We start from the raw sequence: 22,890 nt of genomic DNA, 5'->3' as shown, positions 1-22,890 counted from the left end.
CCGCTGCCATGGGCAGGGACACCTCCCACCAGGTTGCCCAAAGCCCCATCCAACCTGGCCTTCAACACCTCCAGGGATGGGGCATACATGTTTTCTGCTTTCAGATTGTTTCAAAACAACGGTTGAGCAAGGTACCTGGTATCAGAGAGCTTCTCCATTTCACTGAAGTCAGAATCATTTGTTTCATCTTTGCCTCTTCTCCATCTCCTCTCTGTGTAACATCAGCCCAGAGGGCTGGTTGTTTAAATGCCCTGACTTAAAGACCCTGCAGGCCTGAGATCTGATGCTCTTGAGGTGTGGGGAGCAGCAGAAATGTTGGTATGTTCTGCCACGCTTGCCTTTTTCATTAGTAAGCAAAAACCTCTGGTAGTTTAGGAGCCGTCCTCATGCTGACCAGACTTACCTAACACGTGTCATGATTACTCTGTGCCCTGGTCCTGTGTGGGGGATGCTGAAGGCTCACTTGCAGTCTCTAAACCCATTGCGTCCTGCTGCGGTTCAGGTGCCAGTGGTGTTTCTTCAGTGTCTGACGTTTTCTCTGTGTGTGTGCTCTCACTGGTCTCTTTCGCTTCGGTTCCTTCTTTCTCCTTGTCCCCCTTTTCCTGTTCACAGGCACTGCCTTCCTCCTCTTGTCCCTGGGGACCCTCGCACACCTTCTCCTCCTTGTCTCCAGAGGGAGGCTGGGGTGAGTTTTCCTCCCCTGGGGCACCATGCGACACCTCCTTCTCCTCTGTATCCCCTGCATTACTCTTGCAAGGAGTCGTTTCTTCTGCCTGTTTTTCCCCTTTTTCTTCATTTTCTGATCTGCTGGATACTCTCCTCGATGGGGGCTTCTCATCAGTCCCCACCTGTTTCTTTAGCTCTTTGTTCCCTGTTTCATCCTCTTCTGTCTTGCCCTTATTCCCAAACACCTCATCCCCGTCTTCTTTAGCACCGTTTTCTGGAGAGGAGATGTTGAGCCCTATATCTTCCCCGTCTCCGTAGTCAGACAGAGATCTTCGGAACCTCCTGGAGGGAGGCCGACGCTTTATTGATCCCCGCGTCCGCACCTTGAAGGTAGGAAAACCAGACATTGAAGAAGTCAAAGAGCAGTACTGGAAAGCAGGAAAGCACAACAGAGGAAAATACCAGGGGAAACTTGATTGCTGCAATGGTTGCCTCATTTTTCCTGTTCACTACTTAGTAGGTTAAGCAGCTCCCTAAAATATACCTCCTTTCCCTCTGTAAACCTGGTGCTGGAGATCATTGTCCCAGTTTAAACTGTGACTCCTTGTCCAAGTTAGACCCTAAAGCAAAGACGCTGATTTCATTATGCAGCTGTTGCTGACATGGGATGTCTCAAAGTCTTCAACTTCTGGCAGTTTGGTGGCTGAGGAAGGAGTCTGCACTCCAGATGAGGCTGAGGAATGTAGGCTACAGTTCCTCATCTAAGTGCTGTGCTCTCTGTGGAACACCTGGCAAACTGTCCTGCTCTCCGTGGCTGTATAAACAGCACCTCGGCCACCTCCAACACTTGCTGGCATATGGCACCACCTCCTCACAGTGCTCCCTGCCCAGCTACCCACCACTCAATTACTGCCGAGCCAAGGCAACTGAGTGCTTCCACTTCACCCCTTCCCTACAGTCAGGGGGCCAGGAAGGCTGCTGCAGCCACTGGTCCACAAAAGTCTGTGGACAGGTAGGCGGAGAAGACCCACAGAACTACCCCAAAAGGCTGTCCCAAACCCAGCGCTTAGATCTCCTCCCTTGGCTACAAATGCGCGCTGTTACAGCAGGACTGAGGGCTGAGGCCTCCTCTTCCTCCTCATCCCCAGGCGATAAGCAAGCTTCATCCTGCCGTGCTGGAGACCTAGTGCACTCCCTACCTTGTTATAGAACTGCAGCTGAGTGCCTTCGGGGGGTTGATCAAAGCTGACCGGCGTCTCGCTTGCTTCACCAGGCTGTGGCTGAGTGCCCGGGCTGCTGGGGGTTGAGGGAGGGGTGCTGAACGGAGAAACCATGACTTTCAGGCCAGGGCTTTTGGGAGATGCTCCCGGCAGCAGAGCAGCTGGGGCAAAAGCCAGGTTGGCCTGCAAAGAAAAATCCCCGTCAGTGGTGTGTGTGACGCCGGTGTGTAATACATGCATTAACCACGTGGAGGAACCCTTGCTCTCGCTACGGGAGCTACCACATCTCAGCTGTCATAACCCACATAGCTTCTGGTTATGGGTCTCTCCTGGTGACACTGTCAACAAACAAGTCCGGGCAGAGCAGTTATGACTGGACATTTGCCCTTCCCCAACAGCTGGATCTCAGGACGAGTTCTTTTGTCATCCTGAGGTCTTTTGGGATTTTCCAGTGACCCCGCCAAGCCAGTATAGCCTGCAGTGGCTGAGCCAGGGTATGAACAAGCAGCCAGCAATCACCTTGAGATTTAAACCATCCCTGTTTGTGCCCAAGCGGACTTCACACTTTCAAGCCTGGTCTGCGGGTCTTCTGAATGATCCATACAACCACGAGGAGTGAGAAGACCATGGAAAGAAACAAGTTTGTGATTAACTGTGGCAAGGCACTTTGTGGTAGCCTGTCATTAAGTTCTCTAGACAAATGTCCTTGGGTGCATTAACAGGGACACTGCTATGAATAGGCCTACGTTGTGTCAGGGTGCCCAGGAGGCATTATGCTCAGAAGTCACACATGCTGCCAGGAGAGGCAGCTGGCAATGATGGGGCACCACATCTATGGGCTATCAAGTGCTGAGCTGTCCTCAGTGGCATGAATCAGGTGTTACTAAGAGTCACAGAAAGGGCAAGAAGCACGGGGTGTGCTTCTGCATAACTTGGGGAATCGAGACAAGGAAAGCACAGAGCTTCGAGGCACAGGTAGGGAATGCCAGAGCCCCAGGGGTGCTCACCCACTCCCAGGATTTTAGCTGCCTGTGCTCCAGGTCAGTTCCCCAAGATGTGCAAGTGACCTGTTTAAACTGCTGCGGAGAAAGAGCTGGAGGAAGCCTCAGCCACAGCTTCCCTCACCTTCGCTTGCGAGCTGCATTTAAACTGAGGCTGCTGCCCTTGCTCCCTGAGCTGCGCTGCTGCCATGCCCACGCCTGGCCACGTGCACCGCACGTGGTCCAAGTGAGCCTGCTCTACGCACTGACCTGCCGGTGGCCGTGCCTGAGGACAGCTGGACTGTTTCTGAGAGTGGCTACCATTTCCAGACCTGCTCTGCCCCCTTGTTTGTGTATTGTGGGACTGGGCCCTAGTCAGTGAGGCTGCAGCCCTGCCTACCTAACCCTTGGCTCCTGGATCACCTTCCTTTGTGGCTGCCCCACAAGGGAAGTAGCCCTGGTAAATGCCAAGAAGTTTGGATTTGCTGGGGTAGCCATGAGGACTCTCACAGGACTTACCTGCAGCTTTTCAATCATGGGGGAGCTTTTCACCTTGACCTTGGGAATAGGGCAAGCATTTGGAGATGGCTTCTGCAAAACAATATGAAACATGAAATGGTCACAGCAAAGTAGGTGAAAAAAAGGAAACACAACTAAGGCACAAAACTTAAGAAGAGATGAGTGGCAAGTGCTTGTAGGGGAGCAAATGAAGCCTCATATAGGGTCTTCACACAAAAGTTTGCCCTCTTCTTTTCTAACCACACTCCCCTTTTGTTTTCTAGACACCCTAGGGCTCTACATATAGGTATCCTGCTTTTCAGAAAACAGGGAGCCTTCTGGCTGAAGTATCTGAGTTAGGTGGTGCACTATGGCTCTGCTGCTATGGTGCTTTCAGTTTTATTTAAGGACTAGGCAGATTAAAATTCTGCCTCTCTGGTAAACATTACAAACTTTTTGTGGTGGTAAAGGCTTTCTGCTTCCATTTGACTGACAGAGTTAAAGGGTATCCAATTAGTCTGGACAGGAAAAATCTAAGTGGCCGGAAAGGTAGAGCTCTGAAAAGCTGAACACAGTGTGAGAAACGGAGACCATTGCTTTGAGAAGTATATTGGTCTTTTCAGATCTGAAGGAAAATGAAGGAGTCTAAGACTTCAGAGCCTGTGCTCCTTTGACATGGAGACAAGAGTCTGTAGCTATCGGAAAATAAGGACCAAGAATCATCCCTTTGTTAAGGGCAGGTGATGATGTGAAATTTGGTGGCTAAACCTCATACCTTGAAATACAGAACAACTGAAATGACTATAAAGCGTCTGAGCATAAACCCTGGGAAGTAGCAGCCAGCTTCTTGGGACCCACTCATTCGAGGTTGCTGTATGTATGACACCTCAAGACAATATTCTGCAGGTATTGCTGAAAAAAAATCCTATTCACTTTAGATGAATGACTCGTTTTTTATGAAGAGCAGAACTATTACATTCAAACCTCTAGTGTTCATCTGATAGCAGAAACCAGACTAGAAGCCCCCTGTGCTAAGTGCTGTTCAAAGCTAATAAATGCTAGCGGTTCCTGCTGTAAAATGCATGAAAGGTGGCAACTGGGTGGATCCATCAGTGCTCTAAGGATAAAAACAAAAGCAGTAGAAATGGGATGTATATCCCTGCTACAGGAGTGGGAAGCAGCTTGCAGCTGACTGAGTCAGAACCTGTGGGAAGGTTTGATGCTGAACAACTGACGTCTTCTGCTGCACAGCCTGATGTCTGCGCTACCTGCAAGCTCATGTCCCAGTAGAGAACAGGTTGCAGAGAACAGAGACTTTGCCCCCTGCTAAATCGATACTTACTTGCTCATTGTTGAGGCTTGTCTCCGTTTTGTTGGAATACAGTGGAAGGGAGCATGGTGGTTTCCTCCGAGTTGGCTTATGTGGTGGTACCTAAGAGAAGAAAGCAACTGACTTAGCAGCAGGAAAATTAGTTTTTTTAAAAAGGAAGTGAAACTCAAGCACTGAAGAGCATGCTCTGTAAGCGACCTGTTTGGATGGCAGGGCGCAGCTTACCTCAAGGAAACATCTAAAGGCACCACGTGACATTAACATATGGGCATGCGTCCAGCACGATAGCTGTGCTCACAGCATCTTAAGCCCAGTCCTAGTGTTGGAAAAGTATTCTACATCTCTTTCCACAGCGTGAACCACAAGACTGCAGGCTTTGTGCACAGGATACTCTTCTGAACTGCAGAGGGTGGGGAAGTCTTCCCAGAAACTTCACCTTCAAAGCACCCTGCTGGAAACCCCCTCACACTGGAACAGCTTGGCATTGTTCTCTTTCCTGTCTTATTACTGAGACTTGTTTTTAATGAATCTCAGCTTCCTACCTGGTTCATGACCATTCTGTTCCAAGTCTGACATATTATAGGTGCAAAAAGGGGAATTCTGACTTTTTCAGCATGCCCTACAGCCACGTTTATTCTCTCTAATGAAGAAGAGCAGCTCACAGAGACAAGGTGTCAGCTGTAATATTTGACTAAAGAAACATTCTCCAGGGCAGAAGGAACAAAGCAACTAAACTGCAGGGACACCGGTTCCTTCTGAAAGTCCTTGGGCTCTCCGAAGTACAGAGATCCCACTAGGAAGGGACACGTAGCACAGCACCTGTACAGTTGCTTCTTCATAACTATTACCTTGGTCTTGAAGACAAGGTGTCTCTGTTTTATTATGCCACATTTGTAGACTCCTGCCAAGCTGCTAACACACTTTTTATTTGTTAACATACATTTTTGGAAACTATTGTGGATATCAAGGAATATGATATTTGGATAATTTTGTTACCTTCTAACAGGCAGGCACATGAAAAATCAGATTATGGCATCTGCCCTTTAGAGCTGACTGTTTTGGGGGACCAGTAGAGTTGATTTCACTGAACATCTGGTGGTGCTACACCCAGCTATGGCAATGTTCCATCTCTAAGTAGCCAAAAGCAGCCCTGCCCTTCCCCTTACATCACACGAGGAAGCAGTAATATCATCTTTTATTGAAACCCTACCATTTTGCAACCATGCAATGTTGCATTGTGCCACAGCAATGTGTCAGAGGTTCCCCTTTGCTGGCACGGGTCAAGCAAGGGTTAAGGACCATCCAGGCAGCCATTAATCTGAGGCCAGCCTGAGAAAGCGTGTGGGGAAGTGACAGATGGCTTGGAGAGAAAAGACAGGAAACTTTGTCCTCCTCAGTCCCTGGAGAAAATGAGTTTTTCCCCCACTGTGAGGCCCCTCCACCCTGCCTGGGCTTGGGAACAGCAGAGGTCTGTAGATAACACAAGAGAGGTCTGGGAACTTGCTGCCTTCTAAAGAGTGAGGGACTTGGTGCAATTAAATCCTATACCTTAAGAAGAGGAAATGACTGTAACGGGATGGATGGAGCAGTGCACTGGTGACTGGAGGGAAGAAGAAAATAGTGCTTGGGAAGAGATTGGCTACTCCCAGCCTGTGGCCCAGCTACGCGAGTGTTGACCTCTGATAAGCTGTGGCATGCCAGCGCTGCAGGACAGAGGTCACCACTGCATCCAGCCAAGGACAGGCCTGGTGACAGGGAGGATCCCCTTAGGCCCAGCCCGCGACAATACTGAAATCAGCTGAGCAACAAAAGGAAACAGCTTGGTTTTAAAGGGGTTTTAAACCCATTGGCTGCACAGGGCTGTCAGTAAGCGTAAATGCTTCTAAAAAAGTGTGTAGTGATACAGGGGACTCTCCTAAAATGTCAGCATCCATTCATAAACACTTTGACTTTCCTGTCTTCCTAAGAGGTATTCAAGTGTTTGGCTTATCTGGTGAAAGACAGCTTGTGAGTTGGATACTTGGCATAGTGTGCTTTCAGTAAAATAAAGCTTTGGCATAACATAGATAGGCAGAGAGTCTGAAATGTTGTCATGCAAAGAGGTAACCAGGGCAAGTAAGGAGACAGCTTTCTGTCTTGGAACTGTACAGAGGGAGATATCCAAAGGAAACCTTCTCCTTCTGTGAACAAAGGGCTGGTGACCTGCCACGGGCTTTTATACTACGTGTTTGCCTTCTTTTGCCATGGTTCAAAATTAGCTATTTGATTTCTTCATTGCTGCCTCCTGCCCACAAAAGCCAGCCCAGATAGCACATGCCTCGCTGTCTGCTACTGTTAGGGATATATGCATATCCTACCTGGCTTTGCAGCATCTCTGTTACAGTGTGAACATATGGCTCTACCAAAATATTCATGCACAAGTCAGCAACGCATGGAAGATACTACCACAGCTTGCATTGCACTACAAGACAAAGCTTTTTGGGGGTTTCAAAATCAATGTGGATTTATGCTTAGGTCACTGAGGCTCTCACTTCTATAGGCAGAGGCAAGTGCCTCATTTCCCACTCCATTACCTGCCGGTGGCTGCAGAGCTCCTTACCTCTTTTCCAGTGATATTGGCTGCTTGCTCTTTGAATTTCCCTGCTAGCTGAGCCACTGAGGGTGATGCTGACGTGTCCACCTCTGAATTGGTCTCTGTTGGCCTGTTCTGACAAATCAAGAACAGTATGTTATGAGCAAAGGCTGGGAAAAGCAACCAGGCTAGAGAGGAGCCTGCATATGTGTTACAAAGTTCAAGAGTAAGCAAGGATTTAAAGCAGAGTTTCTCACATCTGGCATCAATCATCCAGTCTGAGAGCAAAAGGTTTGGGAATCCAGGACATAGCAGCATGTTTAAATATCCAAGATGGTCAATAGAATCACAGAAAACTAGTAATTCATGCAGCACCTTTCATCTCCGGCTGAAAATCCCACACTCGGTATTTTTCACTGGAAGTAGACTAAGTATTCCAGGCCAAGTATCTGTTCTCTGTCTTTGCCTAGCAGTGAACAGATGGAATTGGGCAATAAATGGCATCCCCATGCACCTTCTCAGCCCTCCCACCTCTTTTTGCTGCCCCAGTGACAAGTGCCTTTCCTTTTCCAGTGGTTCTGCTGGGAGAAGCCATTCCCTGTCCTCGCATCAAGTCAGCATCTGCTTGGGGATGTCCCTGTGCTGCTCTGCTTTTTATGGCAGTGAAATACTCAGGCGGGTGGGCGGGAGGAAGGAAATACCAGGGCTGAGAGAAGCTTCCCCTCTCCTGGACCAAGAACAGGCTGAGAAGTGGGAGGGTTGCTGGAGACTGGATGGTGCAGCTCTTCCCACAGCACACAGCCCTGCTCATCCCACATTTACCGTGTTTTCTTCGCTATGTCTGTATCAAGCAAGAGGAGCCCAAAGCCTAGAAATCAAAGCTGATGAAAGGAAATCTTTGTTCTTTTTCTTGGATATCTGATGCAGTGAAAACTAAACCAGAGGAACTGCGAATATCTAACCAACAATCCCTGTTTTGTTGGAGACTGAGACCTCAGAACAACAAACCAGGCTACGAGCCATCAGAAAGGAGCCTCACGCCTCCCCTCCCTATACCACCACCATTAACGCACAACCGGCACCACAATTCTTGTGTGACTTGTTGTTCACTGACTCCCTTGAGTCAATGTTTGCTATTCCCTGTTTCCAGGATCCTGACTAGATCTCCCCCCTTAAAAACTTCCCGTACACTTCTGACCAGCTTTCCTGCATCCATCCACAAAGCCATATCGAGCTGTTTCTACCAGTAACTTCTGGCACCTCTCCCCCCAGTTCTTCTCAGCCTTCATTACAGCAATTAGAGGCAGGGGAAGTGGCAGATACAGGGAAATGAAGAAACAGTGAAGCAGGCAGATCAGCAGGGCAACTTGCAGCACACGAAAAATGACAGCCGAGCAGTTTCCAGCTGCAGGCGAGCTCCACGCTGGGCAGGAGGGGCTGGCTGGAAGTAGGAGGGAAAGAAGGATGAAGCTGGGGAAGGGAGTATGAGTCTGGGGGCTCGACTCAGCATGCCACAGCCCAGGATACTTGGAGACAGCAGAGCTGATGCTTGAAGCAGGGATTTGGTTAAGGCTGAGGAGCTGCAGGTGCCCAGTGTCCGTGTGCAAGGTTTGCCTCCCTGGTAGACCCATTTCCTCTGGTATCAGCACTTCCTCCACAGCCCTCTGCCTTTACCCAGAAAAGGCAGGGCATTTCCTCTTGGCCTCCCTGACCTCTTGTCGTGGGGTTGCTGTATGGTCGTTCTCCTTCAGTTTTTAGAGCTCCAGTCTGCAAACACGGCTCCCTTTCTCTGGATTTGATCAAAGCCATAAAGCTGGAGTCATTCCATGCATTTCTTGTTTTGCTGGTAGCAGGCATTGCAGCGCGGCTCTCAAGCGCGTGGAGCCTGCGTCCGGCACACAGGAAGCAGCGAGCATGCCATTCTAAGATTAGAACGAGTAGCCCACGGGCTGTGTCCTCCCCAAACTGCCAGCTGCAGGCTCTCCGATTACGCTATGCCTTTAGCAACAGGAAAAGTCCTTTCTCAGATCCCTTCTGGCAATTGCACTGCCGTCCTGCATCCAGCTTTTTCTACAGCTTTTTATTTTTTCCCCCAGCTGGTGTGCCAGGCTCCATGCCTTCTAGCCAAGGGGCTCGCCGTACTGGGGCACTTGGACGCAGAAATTTCCCTCCCTTGCACGGGAAGAACGCTGTCCCTGACTTCCAGGGGCTGCACGGGCAGTCTCCTCACCGCTGCAAGGAAGGTGGGAAGCTTCACTTTCTCAGTCTCTCTGCGGAGCAAGCGCCAGCCCTCAGCCTCCACCACCACCGAGACACGTTTGCTCCTCTCACCCCAGAGCTCAGTGCTGGCTCTCTCCTGCGCCGTGACACTAATGCGTTCTCTCCCATTCCTGGTGATTTTCCCCCTCTTGGTGACATAACCTGCCGACAATCTGAACGATGAAGAGGAGCAGCTCTGCTCTTGTTTGGAAAAATTACTGAGGCCTGATTTTCGCACCTTTACCAGCCAGCTGCAGGCTCTTTTAGCTTCCAGAAATGTGGTCAGCCCTCATGGGCTAAAAACAGGGAGCTAGGGTATGAGACTTACTCCATCAGTAATTTGGTGACTGCTACTCTGAGGTCGTTCACTCTTCAATAAAAACAAGTGGCTAAGCATTGCACGTTCTGAAAAATCTCAGACAGAGCAGCAAAACAGGAATTCAATTGTACCATCAATGTAAGCATGACACTGTCTGCAAAAGAGGAAGTGCAACTAACAAGTTCTCTGTAAGGGGTTTCGCTTTCCTCTTCCAAATGAGTATATAAATTTGAGTAAATTTGAAAAGTCTTTTTTCAGTCTCATGTTTCTTCATCTGAATTTAAAACTGAACCTGTTACAGTTCACCTGAATTGCACAGACAGTTTAATATGCCAGAAGATACTAGGGCTAGAAAAGGTGCAAGGGAGAAAAGAGGTGTAGAGACTGCAGTTATTCCCTGTGCATACTGTTTGGGTGCTCACAACAAGCTGGATTTCCCTGCATTTCAGCTACAGGTAGGGAGTATCACTACAGACAATGAGATTCGTATGAAATCAGAACTGCAAAGTCCTGGGGAAAACTGGAAAGCTAGAAGAGGCTTTGGGGATGAATTTGAATGTCCTGCTGAGAGTGGTGCAAAACTAGCTCCCACAAGCCCTCAGCCAGCAGTTTTGGTCATGACCCAGCCCCTTGCAGTCGAAAACTGTCATAACCCCATGTCACAGGACTGGTACCCCAGCAGTTTTGTCACTGGCTGTAATATGCTACTGGCATTGCTAGTCAGAAAGGGTACCAGTGGGGGTCAGAAGTGGACATCGAGAGAGCTCAGGTTTGGATTTGTGCATCTGCTCTGGCTGATGAAAAGAGCAAAGGCCTATTAGCTGCTGTACAGCAGAGTGTTTAGGCTCACGCAGCACCTAAATACTGGCTGAGTAACAGCAGAGATTCGTACTGCCCTGCTCTCCTTCTCTCCCCCAGGCATCCTCTGCCGTGCCTGCTTTTGCAGTTACAACACTTTGGCTGCATGGAGTGCCTTTTATCTGCAGATACAGGTGCCCTTAGCAGCGCTTCGCAAGGCCGGAGTGTTTCGTGGCTATGAAACCAGTGACTGCTACATGACTGTTTGTACAAGTCCTGTGCACTTTCCACCCTTGTTTTCATGCAGCTGCATCTAGACATGGTTTTGAGGTCAAGCCCTGACCTCTGCATCCCTCCCCTGCTTTGAAGAGTTTCACAGGAGCCATTCCTTGCAGTTGGTCCTCACGCGAGGCCGTCGTGCCAGCTGTTTTCCTGTACCCTGTGCTCGCACGAGCTCTGCACAGATCCCTCATGACTCTTATGGGGTTTTTCATTGCTGCACCATCTATCCAACAGAAAGCAAATGCAGCAAAAATAATGACGAATGCAGGGGCATTCACAATAAGGCAGAAGAGGCTCAGGGCTAGTGTCTTGCTCTCAGAAACAAGATCCAGAAATAGTGACCCTCAGCAGCCAGCTCTCTGCGCTGCGCCATGAGAAAAGAGTGGTCAATAAGCTAGCTGCAAAGAAGAGTGGGTCAGTGCCTTTGGGGTGCAGTTTCATAAAATCCTGGTTCTGGCAGGGAGCTTATGTTTCCGACTGCTCTCCCTCCCTTGACCTTTCCTTCCCCCTCCCTTGTGCCAGTGTGAGTTTGTGGGGCTGTGCTGTAAACCAGATCACTGAAATGATCTGGGCTAAAAATACCTCCCCTAACTCTTTACAAGGTTATTTTTAACCCTGATCATCTCAGTAACCAAGTTGACGGCACAGTCCGACAAGTGCTTGCACTTCCATCGCAGGAGGGGGTGGAGGGACAGCAGGAGCAGACCGCAGCTGAGGGCCCAGACCTTCCCGCCGACCACCAGAGCCTGAGGAAGAGCCGTCCCTATGTGTCCTCCTGCTCACAGGCCCCACGTGACTGAAAAATATTTTTTTTTGCACACCTCTGGTATAGCTGAACGATTTGCTAGAAGTTTCGACCAAGCGTTTCACAAAAGGTTTCACAAATACCATGGGGGTGATCCCCAGAAGCCCCGTTTCAGTGATGAGCTGCTGTGCATGGCCCTGCCCCACTCACGCTTTGCTGACAAAGTGCTGACACAATTTTTGCATTCTCTCAGTGAATTTTCTTCACGCCCTCCCACTCACTGATTAACCGGGTACCTGGTTTTAGGAGGTGTGCTTTTGTTAGTTCAGCACTGAGGGTGTATTTTGAACTTCTCTCTAGCCACAGTGCTGTTTTCAGCAGCTCCCATCCTTGTCCTCCCTCAGCTGTGCTGATGAAATTGCTTGCAGGACTGTGCCCTGAACCAGGCTGCAGATGTAATTCAGACTAAAAATCACCCGGCTAAAAATAAAAAGGAAGGTTTAAAACCAACCTGAGTTAAAAACATTCAGGACAGTTTCCTGATCTGCTTCTCCATGCCGTCCCACAGAGCAGCGCTGGCACAGCGGAGGGGGCAAGGTGGGCACCCGGAGTGCTGATGCCTGTGGTGTGGCACGAGGAAGAGCAGCTCCACACCTATAGTACCTGCTCTGCTGAGGAAGGGATAGGGGAGGCATCTGGGGGAAGGAAACTACTTCAGTCCGTGCTCCTGCCAAAATAAACGTCACCACACTCTGCCTGGGGTCCAGCGAGAAACACTGGGAAGCAATGCTGTGGTTTCCTTTGAAATTAAAGTGAATTCAGGAGGGAGCTGGCCCAGCAAAGCAGCACTCCCAAGGCAGACTCGTGCTTTCTGCCCACAGCTTTCCCAGACACCACGCGTACCCCTCTCGTTTTTCAGTAAGGTAGCGACAGGACTGAAGGAGCCAGCTGGCCGTAGAGCTTGTTTGCTTGGGAAAGCTTACACCACGTACCCTGGGGGAACTAGCTCAGCTTGCACAGGGAGCAACGCAACCCTCATCTGATAGAGGGGCCTGTTTTCAGCGTAACTGAACTCCTTCACAACCGACTGGCCTCAAAAGACCCATTCTCAAACGTCTCAGGTACCTCTTTCTGACACAGAAGACAACGTTTTGGGCATGCTGTGTTGTGCCGGAGCAGGGGGTGTGCCCTCTCATGGGGCTCCCCTGGGGGTGGGAGTGTGGGGGTGCTGCAGCTTCCCCCCTGGAAGGACTCCCCTGTGCAGGTGAGTTGATGGATTACAGACATCCTACTCGCTTCCACATCAAGCATCTGAGAAGTGGTGACAGTGACAGCGCCTCCCACATTGCCCCAGTGACTTGGGGTGTCCATATCTACAGGTATGAGCTAATCCCTTCTCCCTGGCCAAACTTTTAATTGGACTTGTGGCAAAAATTGTATTTCATATAAGTCATGTTTGTCGTAAGTCACTGCGTATTCACAAGTCACACCATCTAAGGTACTGTTCCTGTCCATCCAGACAGGATGTGAACTTTTGTGCTGGAGAATACAGCACGAATGCATGCATTGTGTGAGACCATTACTATGTGGTTAAAGGCTGCAATAATATTCAATATTGATGCAAAACATATTAATATGTCTGCATGAAGTGAATTGATAAAATCTTTCCTTCAGTTAGGAGGACCCTTGGATTACCTGTTCTAAAGGTAAGTGTCCAAAGAGGCCAACCTACCAAACCATCCTTTTCTATGCCTAGGTTCATTTACTGTTCAAGGAAGAGAATACAAAGAAACCTGGAATGGATCCCTGGGTGTGCATCTTAGCCCTAAAGCAGAAAATAATGCAGAACGGGCAAGTTTGGGTTCACCTGGGCAAATGTGGCACTTTTTGTTTTGTTCAATGGCAGGAACTAGGTAATTGAATTTTAATTTTCAACCTCTTCTTACAGGCACCAGCTATTTTCTCTCTCATGTAAGTGCAGATAAGATTAGACAGACAGCTTGCAAGGAACTCCCCTTTAAATGAACTAAAGAAAGCTCAGAAATAGTTTTTAATTACAACTCGACCCAAATTACCTATAGAAAAATCTCTCTAATATGTAGTTTATAGTTTCATTTAAAGCCATCTCCCTGCATATCCCGTTTAGATGAATCCCAGTTTTCACCCTCATGCCAACATAATTTGACCTGAATTTTTTATCTAGGTCCATGTGAGCACATCAGTGGCATAAAGATTATACTGAAAGGGGAACATTGTTAGGACTGCAAAAGGAGAAATAAGTTAGAAGGGCAGGTTCAGAACACAAACTCCCCCAAAGGAGCAAACTGAAAGGCAAGAGGGTGGGAAAATAACCAAGTCATAGCGTGAGGAACTGAGCAGCAAAAATCGATAGAGTCCACACACAATCAGAGCCTGTTAATTCTTCTCGTGATCCATGAAAGTATCACTGAGGCCTGAGCGTAGATTACCCAGGAAGTGGGAGGGCTCACACTTGCATGGCCCATTTTTTACATCCCTAGAAGGAAATCTCACAGTGACTGTTCCGACTGGAGCTCAGCAGTATACTGGGCCCCTGGCTCAAGAAGCAACACATCCCAAGATGTAAGCCTTGAATAAACAAGCCTCTTCTTGCTACGCTGACCCCTCTACATCCCAGAGAAGCATCTTTCTTCCTGTCTCTCTCTTTACCCTTCTTCACAAATTATTCTAATTGGAGACCTTCCAGCTCTCTGTTTCAGGAGGGATTTATGTGGTTTATTTATTCACTTGGCCTCTTATCTGGCAATGCTGCTGCTCCTTGTCTGGTCATGGTAAATTTTAACTATTGGCAGAAGCCCCAGCTAGAAGTGGCTGCAGCTGTGCTTGCTATGATACCTTGGAGCCAGTCCTGTCCATCACTGCTGGCATGGCCTGTAGCACCCTGGGATTCGGGTCCAAGGCTCCTACCTGCATTTCCTACTATTCATTACAGAAGAGGAACGACAGTAGCTGCGCTGTGCTCCACCACATCAAAGGTTTCTGTGAGCCACATCTCTGTGAACTTGGCAGACAAGAGCTTTATTGCAGTTACTTTCCAGGTGAGGACAGGACCTGAATACCTTGCAGATCAGTCAGGTATATCCTCCGTGCTGGAAAAGAAATAGTAATTTTCTACTTCTCTCCTTCTGTTGTGTTTTCTTTGATCAGCCTTTATCAGAAGCTAAACACCCCCGTTTCACAAATGTCAGGTCTCCTCTTAACCGCTTCCTTTTTGTAACTTTTTCAGTGGAGAGCAAGCTTCTTGTCCAAGTTCAAACCACTGCAGCCTCTCTCTTGAAATCTGCAAATAAGTTAGCCACAAGAATAACTCCCAGAGGTACAACAACCCTCCTCAGAAATGGTATTCAGATCAACACTTATCCTGCCACAGATGAATTAATGTAGGTTGAGTGCGTCTGAACTCAGCTGCAAGGACGTTACATGGCCATAATGATGGTGATAAAGAGGAAAGAGCTCTCTGACTGTAACACAGAGCAGAATAGTATGAGGAATAGGGACTTCAAAGGAGGCTTGTATGTTTGTTTTTAGGGGAAAGGGCAGGAAAATCTTCCTTTACGTAAAATATGTAATAATATATAAAATTTTCCTTTGTTTGGGAAGAGTTTACTTTAGGAAAACATTTTTTCTCAAGACTTACAGTGGTCTGGTCTTGATTTTCCCCTCTGAGAGTTCCCTCGTGAACTGCTGCCATCTTGGCACTCAGGGTCAAGCACTGCACAAAGGGTAATGGGAGGATGTTTCAACTCAGGAGTGACGAGCAGCCTTCCTCCAGAAGACAGCAAGCAACTCCCAAATACAGCGCAGATGTTTCAGAACTACTGGGACTCAGATCTACCAGATTTAAAGGTTCACATAAGCAAGACTAGGGAACTGGGTTGGGGTGGGAGATACCTGTGGACAGAAAATAGTAAAGGGAAAAACGCTTTTGAAAGGAAGGGACAAGTATAACTTGTCCATTATACTGTAACAAAATGGTTGATGTACTTGCACCTTACTTTCTAAAAGTAGATGGGAAACTCCTGCTGGTTATCCTTTTTCAGTGGCTTGAGCTCTACCTATGCCTACATGTAAAAGGGCCTGGGTAAATAGCACAGTGGTTGGACCGTCGTTTTTCTGAAGAAAGCTTTGTTGCCTGTTTGGATCAGAAGCTTGCTCAGGGTCCTTTTCTGGTACTTTCCTTCAAGTATTGGAATTGCCTTAAGATTGTGAACATCAAAACAAATGGTTATCATCAATAAAAATAATAATAATTAAAAAACCACAACACTCTAATTGCACTGGGCAGCAGACACCACTAAGTAGGTGGCTGGAGTTAGGTGGTGTGGTGTGCCTGACATGTAAGTGAGGAGCTTTGTCCTTTGCAACAGAATTGTAGGAAACATCTGTAGCCATCAGGAAATTAGAAGTGGCAAATACCCTGTCTGCTTTCCATTTCAGAGAGTGACTACAATGAAAATAAAGTGAGATAAGGGTTATTTTAACCTACCCTCTGAGAAGTCCCTCCCTTTGCTATTGACGCATTCCTCCTAGCAGAGTGAGTGCAATGCTACTGTTATGTAGTGCTGGTTTTCATGGTTGATGGAAGGTCAGTACACAATGCCAGCTTTTGCCACCTTTTCCAAAAAGCACCTCTTTTCATCAGTGTAAGTGCATGAAGTCTCAGTTTAACTTGATTAGGTGGGACTTCTGGGCTCTCCTCGCAGCCTCGGGGAGCCAAGGTGAAGAAAGCAGCCTCCTGTGTGCCTACATGGAGTTTGTTAGTACCATGTCCTAATATCAACAGTCTGGTCTGGAAAGGCCCTTATATAGGAAGAGTATGACAGCCACCTTGTACTAGTCTTTGGCTGGTGTTGGAAAGTTTTGAGGCTAGATTTATGACAAGTTGTTCTTTTCTTCATGCCGTGTTATGTAATTCTCAGGAGTGCCTGGCCTGGCCTCTGCTTTCTAAACAGTGCCTGGTGAGCTTAGCAAGACCAGCAAGTACCACTGCGAAAGATACAAGTTAGACCTCGAGTCTCTCTTTTAGTAATGACAGCATTTAGAAATTGCATAGTGCCTACACGTTCCCAACACAGTACAAGTCATTTTGCTACCACAGCCTCACTTCAAACCTTCACGGGTAGGAGCCTCCGCTGAGAGGGCAACATGCTGGTTTGTGCGTTTGCACCTGTACCTAAGAACTGCTGCATACAGCATGGAGACCGTCCTGAGGGAGGTCGGGGTTTTATCTGTCAGGAGAGCACTCGGACCACTAGGACATAGGTGCGTGCTTTCCGCTGCCCCAGAGAACCGCAGATTCTTTGCTACGTGTTGGCACAGCTTGAACAGGCAGGGTGGCGAGTGCTTGCCCTAGCCCTGCCCTAAGCACTGGGTTAAAAATCATCTCTTGCTAGACAGACCAAACAGTCCCTAGCCTGCACCCCTTGAGAACAGAACTGAGCTTAGACTGTCCACTTCCTGACCAAGTATCGTATCACATCTGTCAAAGGCTGCCAAGAAGGGTTTGATCAAGTGCCACCATTACCAAAAGAGGCAGTGATCTGCAGCACCTGGTCTCTGCTAGGCTGTACAGGGGCCAGCAAGTACGTAAGCTCAGCCTGTCCCCTGTGGAGACCGGAGCAGCTCTTGGCTCTGCCCGGTACAAGATGAGACATCTGGCTGGCCAGCCAAGACGCGCTGCTCCGGGAAGGAGGTGGCAGACCATTTGAAAAGTAAATTTATTATTTTCTGTGTACGTGGAGTGTTTTGGGACTCCTTGACTGAGGCAACTGCGGAAACCTCCAGCAGCATGTGAGTGTCACCATTTCCTTCCCTGTGAGAAGCACGTTTTGTGAGATGCCCGATCCTGTTTGTGTTCATCATGCTGAGAGTGTTCTCCTGAGGAAAGGAGTGGACAATAAAGATGAGGATGTGGGGCAGGGGAGATGTAACAGGGAAATGCCTAATTTCTAATGCCACCCTTGACCAGGTCAGAGGGGCAGCTCCAGGCTTGTTCTGGAGCAGAACTCCAGGCACTGGCTGATTTCTATCTCAAGCAGGCAAATGCCTTGTGAAGCAAAGGAGCCAGCAGAGTCAGGCAATGATTGCAAGGGTGTTTTTCCAGGCCAAAGACGTGGATTACAGTGTTTCGGTTCTGCACAAATAGTACTGTTGATCCTGCACAGAATAACTTGCCCTCAGCTGCTCAAAACCCAGGAGAGAACTCTAGTCCACGGCTGCATAAGTTCCACCCTGACACTCGGTCCTCCGTGGCACACTGGTTCTCCACAACACACGCATCTGGGGATGACTGCACTGTGTGAAGCAGAGCAGTCTAAGATTTCCTGTAGCAAGGGATCAGAGCCCCACAGTCACACAGTGTTGCACAACTTCTCGTGATGGTATCAAACTGGATGCATTCATCTGATGCTGTGCTCACGCCAAGGGAATCATTAGGTCAGACACAGCATGAACCAGATCAGGTATTTGCATTTCACATCTGTATCCATGGGATGTCACCATCCGGATTTTGTGTGATACAGAGTACCTTGGGCACATATTGAGATGCCCTGTTGCCATAAAACTCTTCCGAAGCAAGTCCTGAGAAAGTCCAGCACCTACAAAGAGCTGATTCCCTCCCAGAAAACCATCTTTTTAACGGAATTTCAGTCTGGTTTCTAACTGAACTGATTTTTAAAAAATTTGTAATATGCAGCGAGACTATAAGGGTGTCTTAAGGCCATTTTGCTAGACAACAGATTTCATGTCTTGGTCACGTGCATCCCTTGTTTTTATTGGTCTGTTTGTTGAGCTTACCCTTCCTGTCTGTAGCTGCACAGCTGTACTATAACAATTGTCTGCATGCACAGTCAACAAGTAGAGTCAGACTATGGTTTCCCTAGACCTTTAAGTCAACAATGTAAGAGGAAGGAGGAGCTCAAAGAAGATGTTGAAAGTAGTAAAAATGAAACAGTTGAAATGAGATTCAGAAGGAAGAACATGCAAGAATAAGGGGTCAGAAGATACTGAAAGGGCAAGATGACTCCTATTGCAGTGGGCACACAGGAAGCACAGGTGAGAGGTAGGAAGTATAATAAAAGGTATTATTATGCTGTTAAGTATCAGTGAGCGACTACAGAGGGGAGAAGCAGTGCCATGTACAGTAAGAAGAGACTGTAATCATCAAGATCACTAGATTTTTAAGATAAATGACAACATTTGCTTGCAGACAATGAAGAGGAAAGGGTAGAAGGACTAGGTGGAGAGGCAAAGATCTACACTGCCAACAAGGCCAGATGCCTACTGACAAGGTGACTGAGAACACGGGGCAAGCAGATAAGCCTCATTAAGGTATCCAATCCATTCAAAAAGAAATGGGTTCAGCCTTTCCTGTAAAAGGGCTGTGCTTATATAATTGCCTCATTACCAGCCCAACACAGCCGCTTGCACGCAGGCCAAGCAGCCAACATGGAAATAATTTCAGGCAGCAGGAAAAGGATTGTGGATAAAGTTGATATCTGGTTAAATCCAGTCACATCAAGCCACGCAAGTGGAGAAACAATGAAAGGCACAGAGGCTCCGTCCATACACGCAGTACAGCAGCCATTCTCTGGAGCAGCCCTGTTCAAGACGGGCTTTCCTATAATCTGAAACAGCACCGTCTTCAAAAACTCGTCAGTGCTGGGTTTTAAGCCCGGATATACCACACGGGGTTCTCCTTTTCATGTTCTTTGGGGTGTACTAGTGTCCCTATTCCAGACTTATTCGGTTGTGATGAGGACAACACATGTCCCTTTAAAAGAGGCTGAGATATTCCAGGTGTAACAGCTTAAAAAAAAAAAAGAAATACAGCGAGATTCACAAGCTAGTAGTTTAGGATAATGCTACATTATAAATGGTAATGTATTTCAAATCATCTAACTGCTACCCAGCGGTGCCCTGCACACTGCAAATGGGAGCTGAGCCATCAGTAACCTTCAGCACTGACATATAAAGATGCAACTAATTTAAAGATCTCTTCAATTACTAAGTTTGAGTATATTAGAAGACCAGATGAAAGTGTCCTCTTTTTATGAAGGCCTGGGAACTCAATGCCCTGCCATTTCCTTTGACTTAATGTCTGTTTAAAAATACTGGCTGTATTTATCTGGAACAAACAGTTTCAAGAAATTGCTAGTCATTATAAATGAGCTTTTGGCCTTAAAAGAACAGTTTCGATGTTGCAGAGCTCTTGCTCCAAGTGAACACCAGCGACACATCTGCAGTCCTTTTCCATCAAGTTTACAATAGTGCTAAGTGTTTGGGGGGAAATATTTTGTGTCTCTAAAACGAGTGCTGTCAGTGAGCCAGAGTCTTGCAGCAGATAACACTGAGCATTGCTGTTACTCAAGAATACCAAAACATGGACTGGGATGCTGAAAATGAGGTCCCTTACTGCCTCAAAGTCACAATGACGGAAACTAATTGGCATTACTTTGGCAGCAAGATTGCTGTATCATCAGAGAGCCAGTGTACCACTGTCCTAAATCACTGAAGATCCCTGCTCTCTTTCAAACAGCACCACTTTTAATTTCCAAACTTAATCTTCTCTAAACGAACACCCACACAGCTTTCAACTTAGTTCAGGAGGAACTCTGGCTTTTCTTGTGTGTCAAGCAGGATATATTGTCCTGTCATCAACACCTTCTCTCTATCTGATGGGAGCCCTCTAGCAACAAATGCTGTCTGAAAGCTTGGTTGATACAATCAGACATGAGCTACTGCAGATAACTAAAATGCAGATGAAAGGCATGTGGGAGGAAGGAGAGGGGTTATTTCTCAGAAATTATCCTTTGAATAGGTAAGTCACTGAGGTTGTGTTGTTTAGAAATCCAGAGACACTCCAGATCTGGAACAGCTCCTTCAGAGCCAAGGGCTGATCTCTCCTCCTGGTACAGTGATGCTGATGTCCTAATCTGCAGCTGACAACGGCTGTGACCAAGGCTGCAGCCTGGCTGGACTGGAGCACATGGCTTCCCATGTGTCCTTAGCAGCTTGTACAACCAATATCTAGGATCTGTCCTTGAAAGTCATGCTACTAGCAAATGCCTCCATGGGCAGAGGGGTGAGATGGTGGTTCTGAAGAAGAGCAGAAGCCACTCTAAGACATTACCCACTTACCTAGCATACTTTTCCATCAGCTCCTTGTACAGAGCTCCATTCCTGGCCTGGGATTTTGCCAGGATCCTCCTTGGCTTCCAGATGTTTCCCTGTCAGACTTCTGACTGCTGGTTCTACTGGTCTGGGAACTGCACACAGCCTGTCAGTTGCCCCAGATTAACTGGTGGTGCCTCTCTGTGTGTATTTCCAGGCCTGGTCTCGGGACCTCTTGCTGTTCTAGAAGGATGAGCAGGGAACTAACACAAGAACAACCTGCAAAACCTCCCAGAGTGGGCAAGTGAGGCAGTCTGTGAGGCAAGTGTATCCAGTCTCACACGAGCCCAATCTCTCCTCAACTGAGGCTCAGGTGAGACAGCTGGGAAGGCAGGAGGTGCGTGCACACTATTTGAGAGTGGGGAATACAATGCATGAACCACGGTTATCTGATACAGGCCTCTGAGACAAACAGCTTTCTGGTAATTAAAATGTGCCTTGCAAAAAATCATGATTTTAAACCACTCGAATCATAGCGTGGCTTTGAGTGACTTTCACAGCACTGCAGCTGTAGACACCATGCAAGGCTACACTCTGCTCACACCTACACAAATTGACACACACGGGTAGCTGCTCTGAAGGAAATGAGCTGACCTAATGGAACAGCCTGTGCAGGAAACAGCTCGGCTCTATGAATCACCCTTCAACTGCTATTCGGTTTGGCTTCTCCCTTGCTTGCCTCATGTGGGGTGAGGAAAAAAGCCCTGCTTGTAGCGGAGGTCTGAAATAAGATGAACTTTGACCGGAGGAGGCTCAGACACAAGGTGCTTCACGTAGGATGAGGAAGGACAGCTCCTGGACTGACAGAGCAGTTAAAAAAGATGACCTTTAAGCATGTGCATAAGCAAACTGCACTAATTACCTAATCTGAAGCTGTTCAGAAGGCCAAATTAGAAATCAAAGTCACTGAACTGTCAAAAAACAGACACGGAGAACGTGAGAGGCAGGAACAGTTCAAAATACTTTGGTTAAATGCTTTAAGTAGATTGTGATACCTCCCAATTTAAACTTGATACTAGATAAAGTCTGGTTGCAGCAGCACAGAGATTCAACTCTTCTCAATTTATCGTGCTGGGAACAGAAAATCAAAAGGGTAAATGAGCCTACACAGAGCTCCCAACTGCTGCAGCTTCCAGGACTCATCAGTTAGGACCGTGCTATCTTTGTAACACATTGCTATTAAATTAGGTCTACGTTGGATATAACCAGGGCAGAGAAGGAGGTTCGTATTTATCTAGGCCAGGAATTTAGTCTAAAAAGATATGCAGATATGTAAGGGAGGAAAGCGATAGTAAGCATGCAGCTAGCGGCCAACTTGAGGTGTGAACGCTAAGCTACATCCACAGAGATGTCTTTTTAGTGTGACCCTGGAAGGCTCAGCAGCCCCTGTTGCATTTAGGAGCTGGGTCTGTGCAATGGCATTCTCAGCAGCTGCCTTCCCTTTGGCTCTGCCTGGAGCTTCTAGGTTGTGAGACCTCTGAAAAGCCGGGCCTAGGCTGGGCCGACGAATCCGGGCAGCTGTAACTTACAGTTATGTTTGAAAATGTCCTTCTGAATTTTCAAGCCGAGTCTGGATCAGCTGTAATGAGGCATTAGGAAATTAGTGATTTCCATAGGTAAATGGCTCTATCATACACCCTAAGGAGAATGCAGACAAGCAATTTCTGTGCTACAGCTTAGCCTTTGACATGGATTTTTTACGTGATCTGTGAGATAATTATCTCTGTTTCTGAGTTGACCTGCTTATAAAATTATCCCAACAACCCCATTAAAGAGAAACACAATGCTTGTAGGATCTTTGTAATACCCTACCTATTCCAATGCTCTATTTCTTTTTCTCAATGGCTGACTGAAACTCTTGCACGTTCTTTCTGTGACAAGAAGAGGGACTAAGTTCCTTCAACCTCAGACACAGTTTCTGCAGGTGGGGCACCAGAACCAGGTGTACAGGAAGTGTAGGCTCATTGCCTGCATGCCACTCGGTGAGTTAAATCAACACTAGGAAGCTCTG

General features: G+C 47.6%; 1 protein-coding gene across 10 annotated transcripts in view; it reads right to left on the bottom strand.

The window, feature by feature from the left end:
• Positions 1-22,890, bottom strand: part of RCSD1 (RCSD domain containing 1) — a 34,029-nt gene that overhangs the window by 3,122 nt on the left and 8,017 nt on the right. For 2 of the 10 annotated variants that reach the window (XR_007707701.1, XR_007707700.1), the window contains exons 2-6: positions 7,294-7,401; positions 4,707-4,796; positions 3,386-3,457; positions 1,866-2,069; positions 136-1,049 (exon numbers count right to left, since the gene is read on the bottom strand). Coding sequence is in view for 4 of the 10 variants with exons in the window: in XM_035540640.1 (XP_035396533.1) it covers positions 420-1,049; positions 1,866-2,069; positions 3,386-3,457; positions 4,707-4,796; positions 7,294-7,401; positions 8,941-9,123 (1,287 nt within the window). In the remaining 6 variants the exon portion in view is untranslated. Of the gene's footprint in view, positions 1-135; positions 1,050-1,865; positions 2,070-3,385; positions 3,458-4,706; positions 4,797-7,293; positions 7,908-8,940; positions 9,147-15,345; positions 15,421-22,890 lie in introns of those variants that run through there. The other 8 variants (XR_004777752.2, XM_035540641.1, XR_004777753.1 and 5 more) reach the window with 7 other exon arrangements.

The sequence above is a fragment of the Cygnus atratus genome, chromosome 1, assembly GCF_013377495.2.
Source record: "Cygnus atratus isolate AKBS03 ecotype Queensland, Australia chromosome 1, CAtr_DNAZoo_HiC_assembly, whole genome shotgun sequence".
NCBI lineage: Eukaryota > Metazoa > Chordata > Aves > Anseriformes > Anatidae > Cygnus > Cygnus atratus.
Note: the sequence above shows the minus strand (reverse complement) of the source record. Positions and strands in the feature narration are given on the sequence as shown.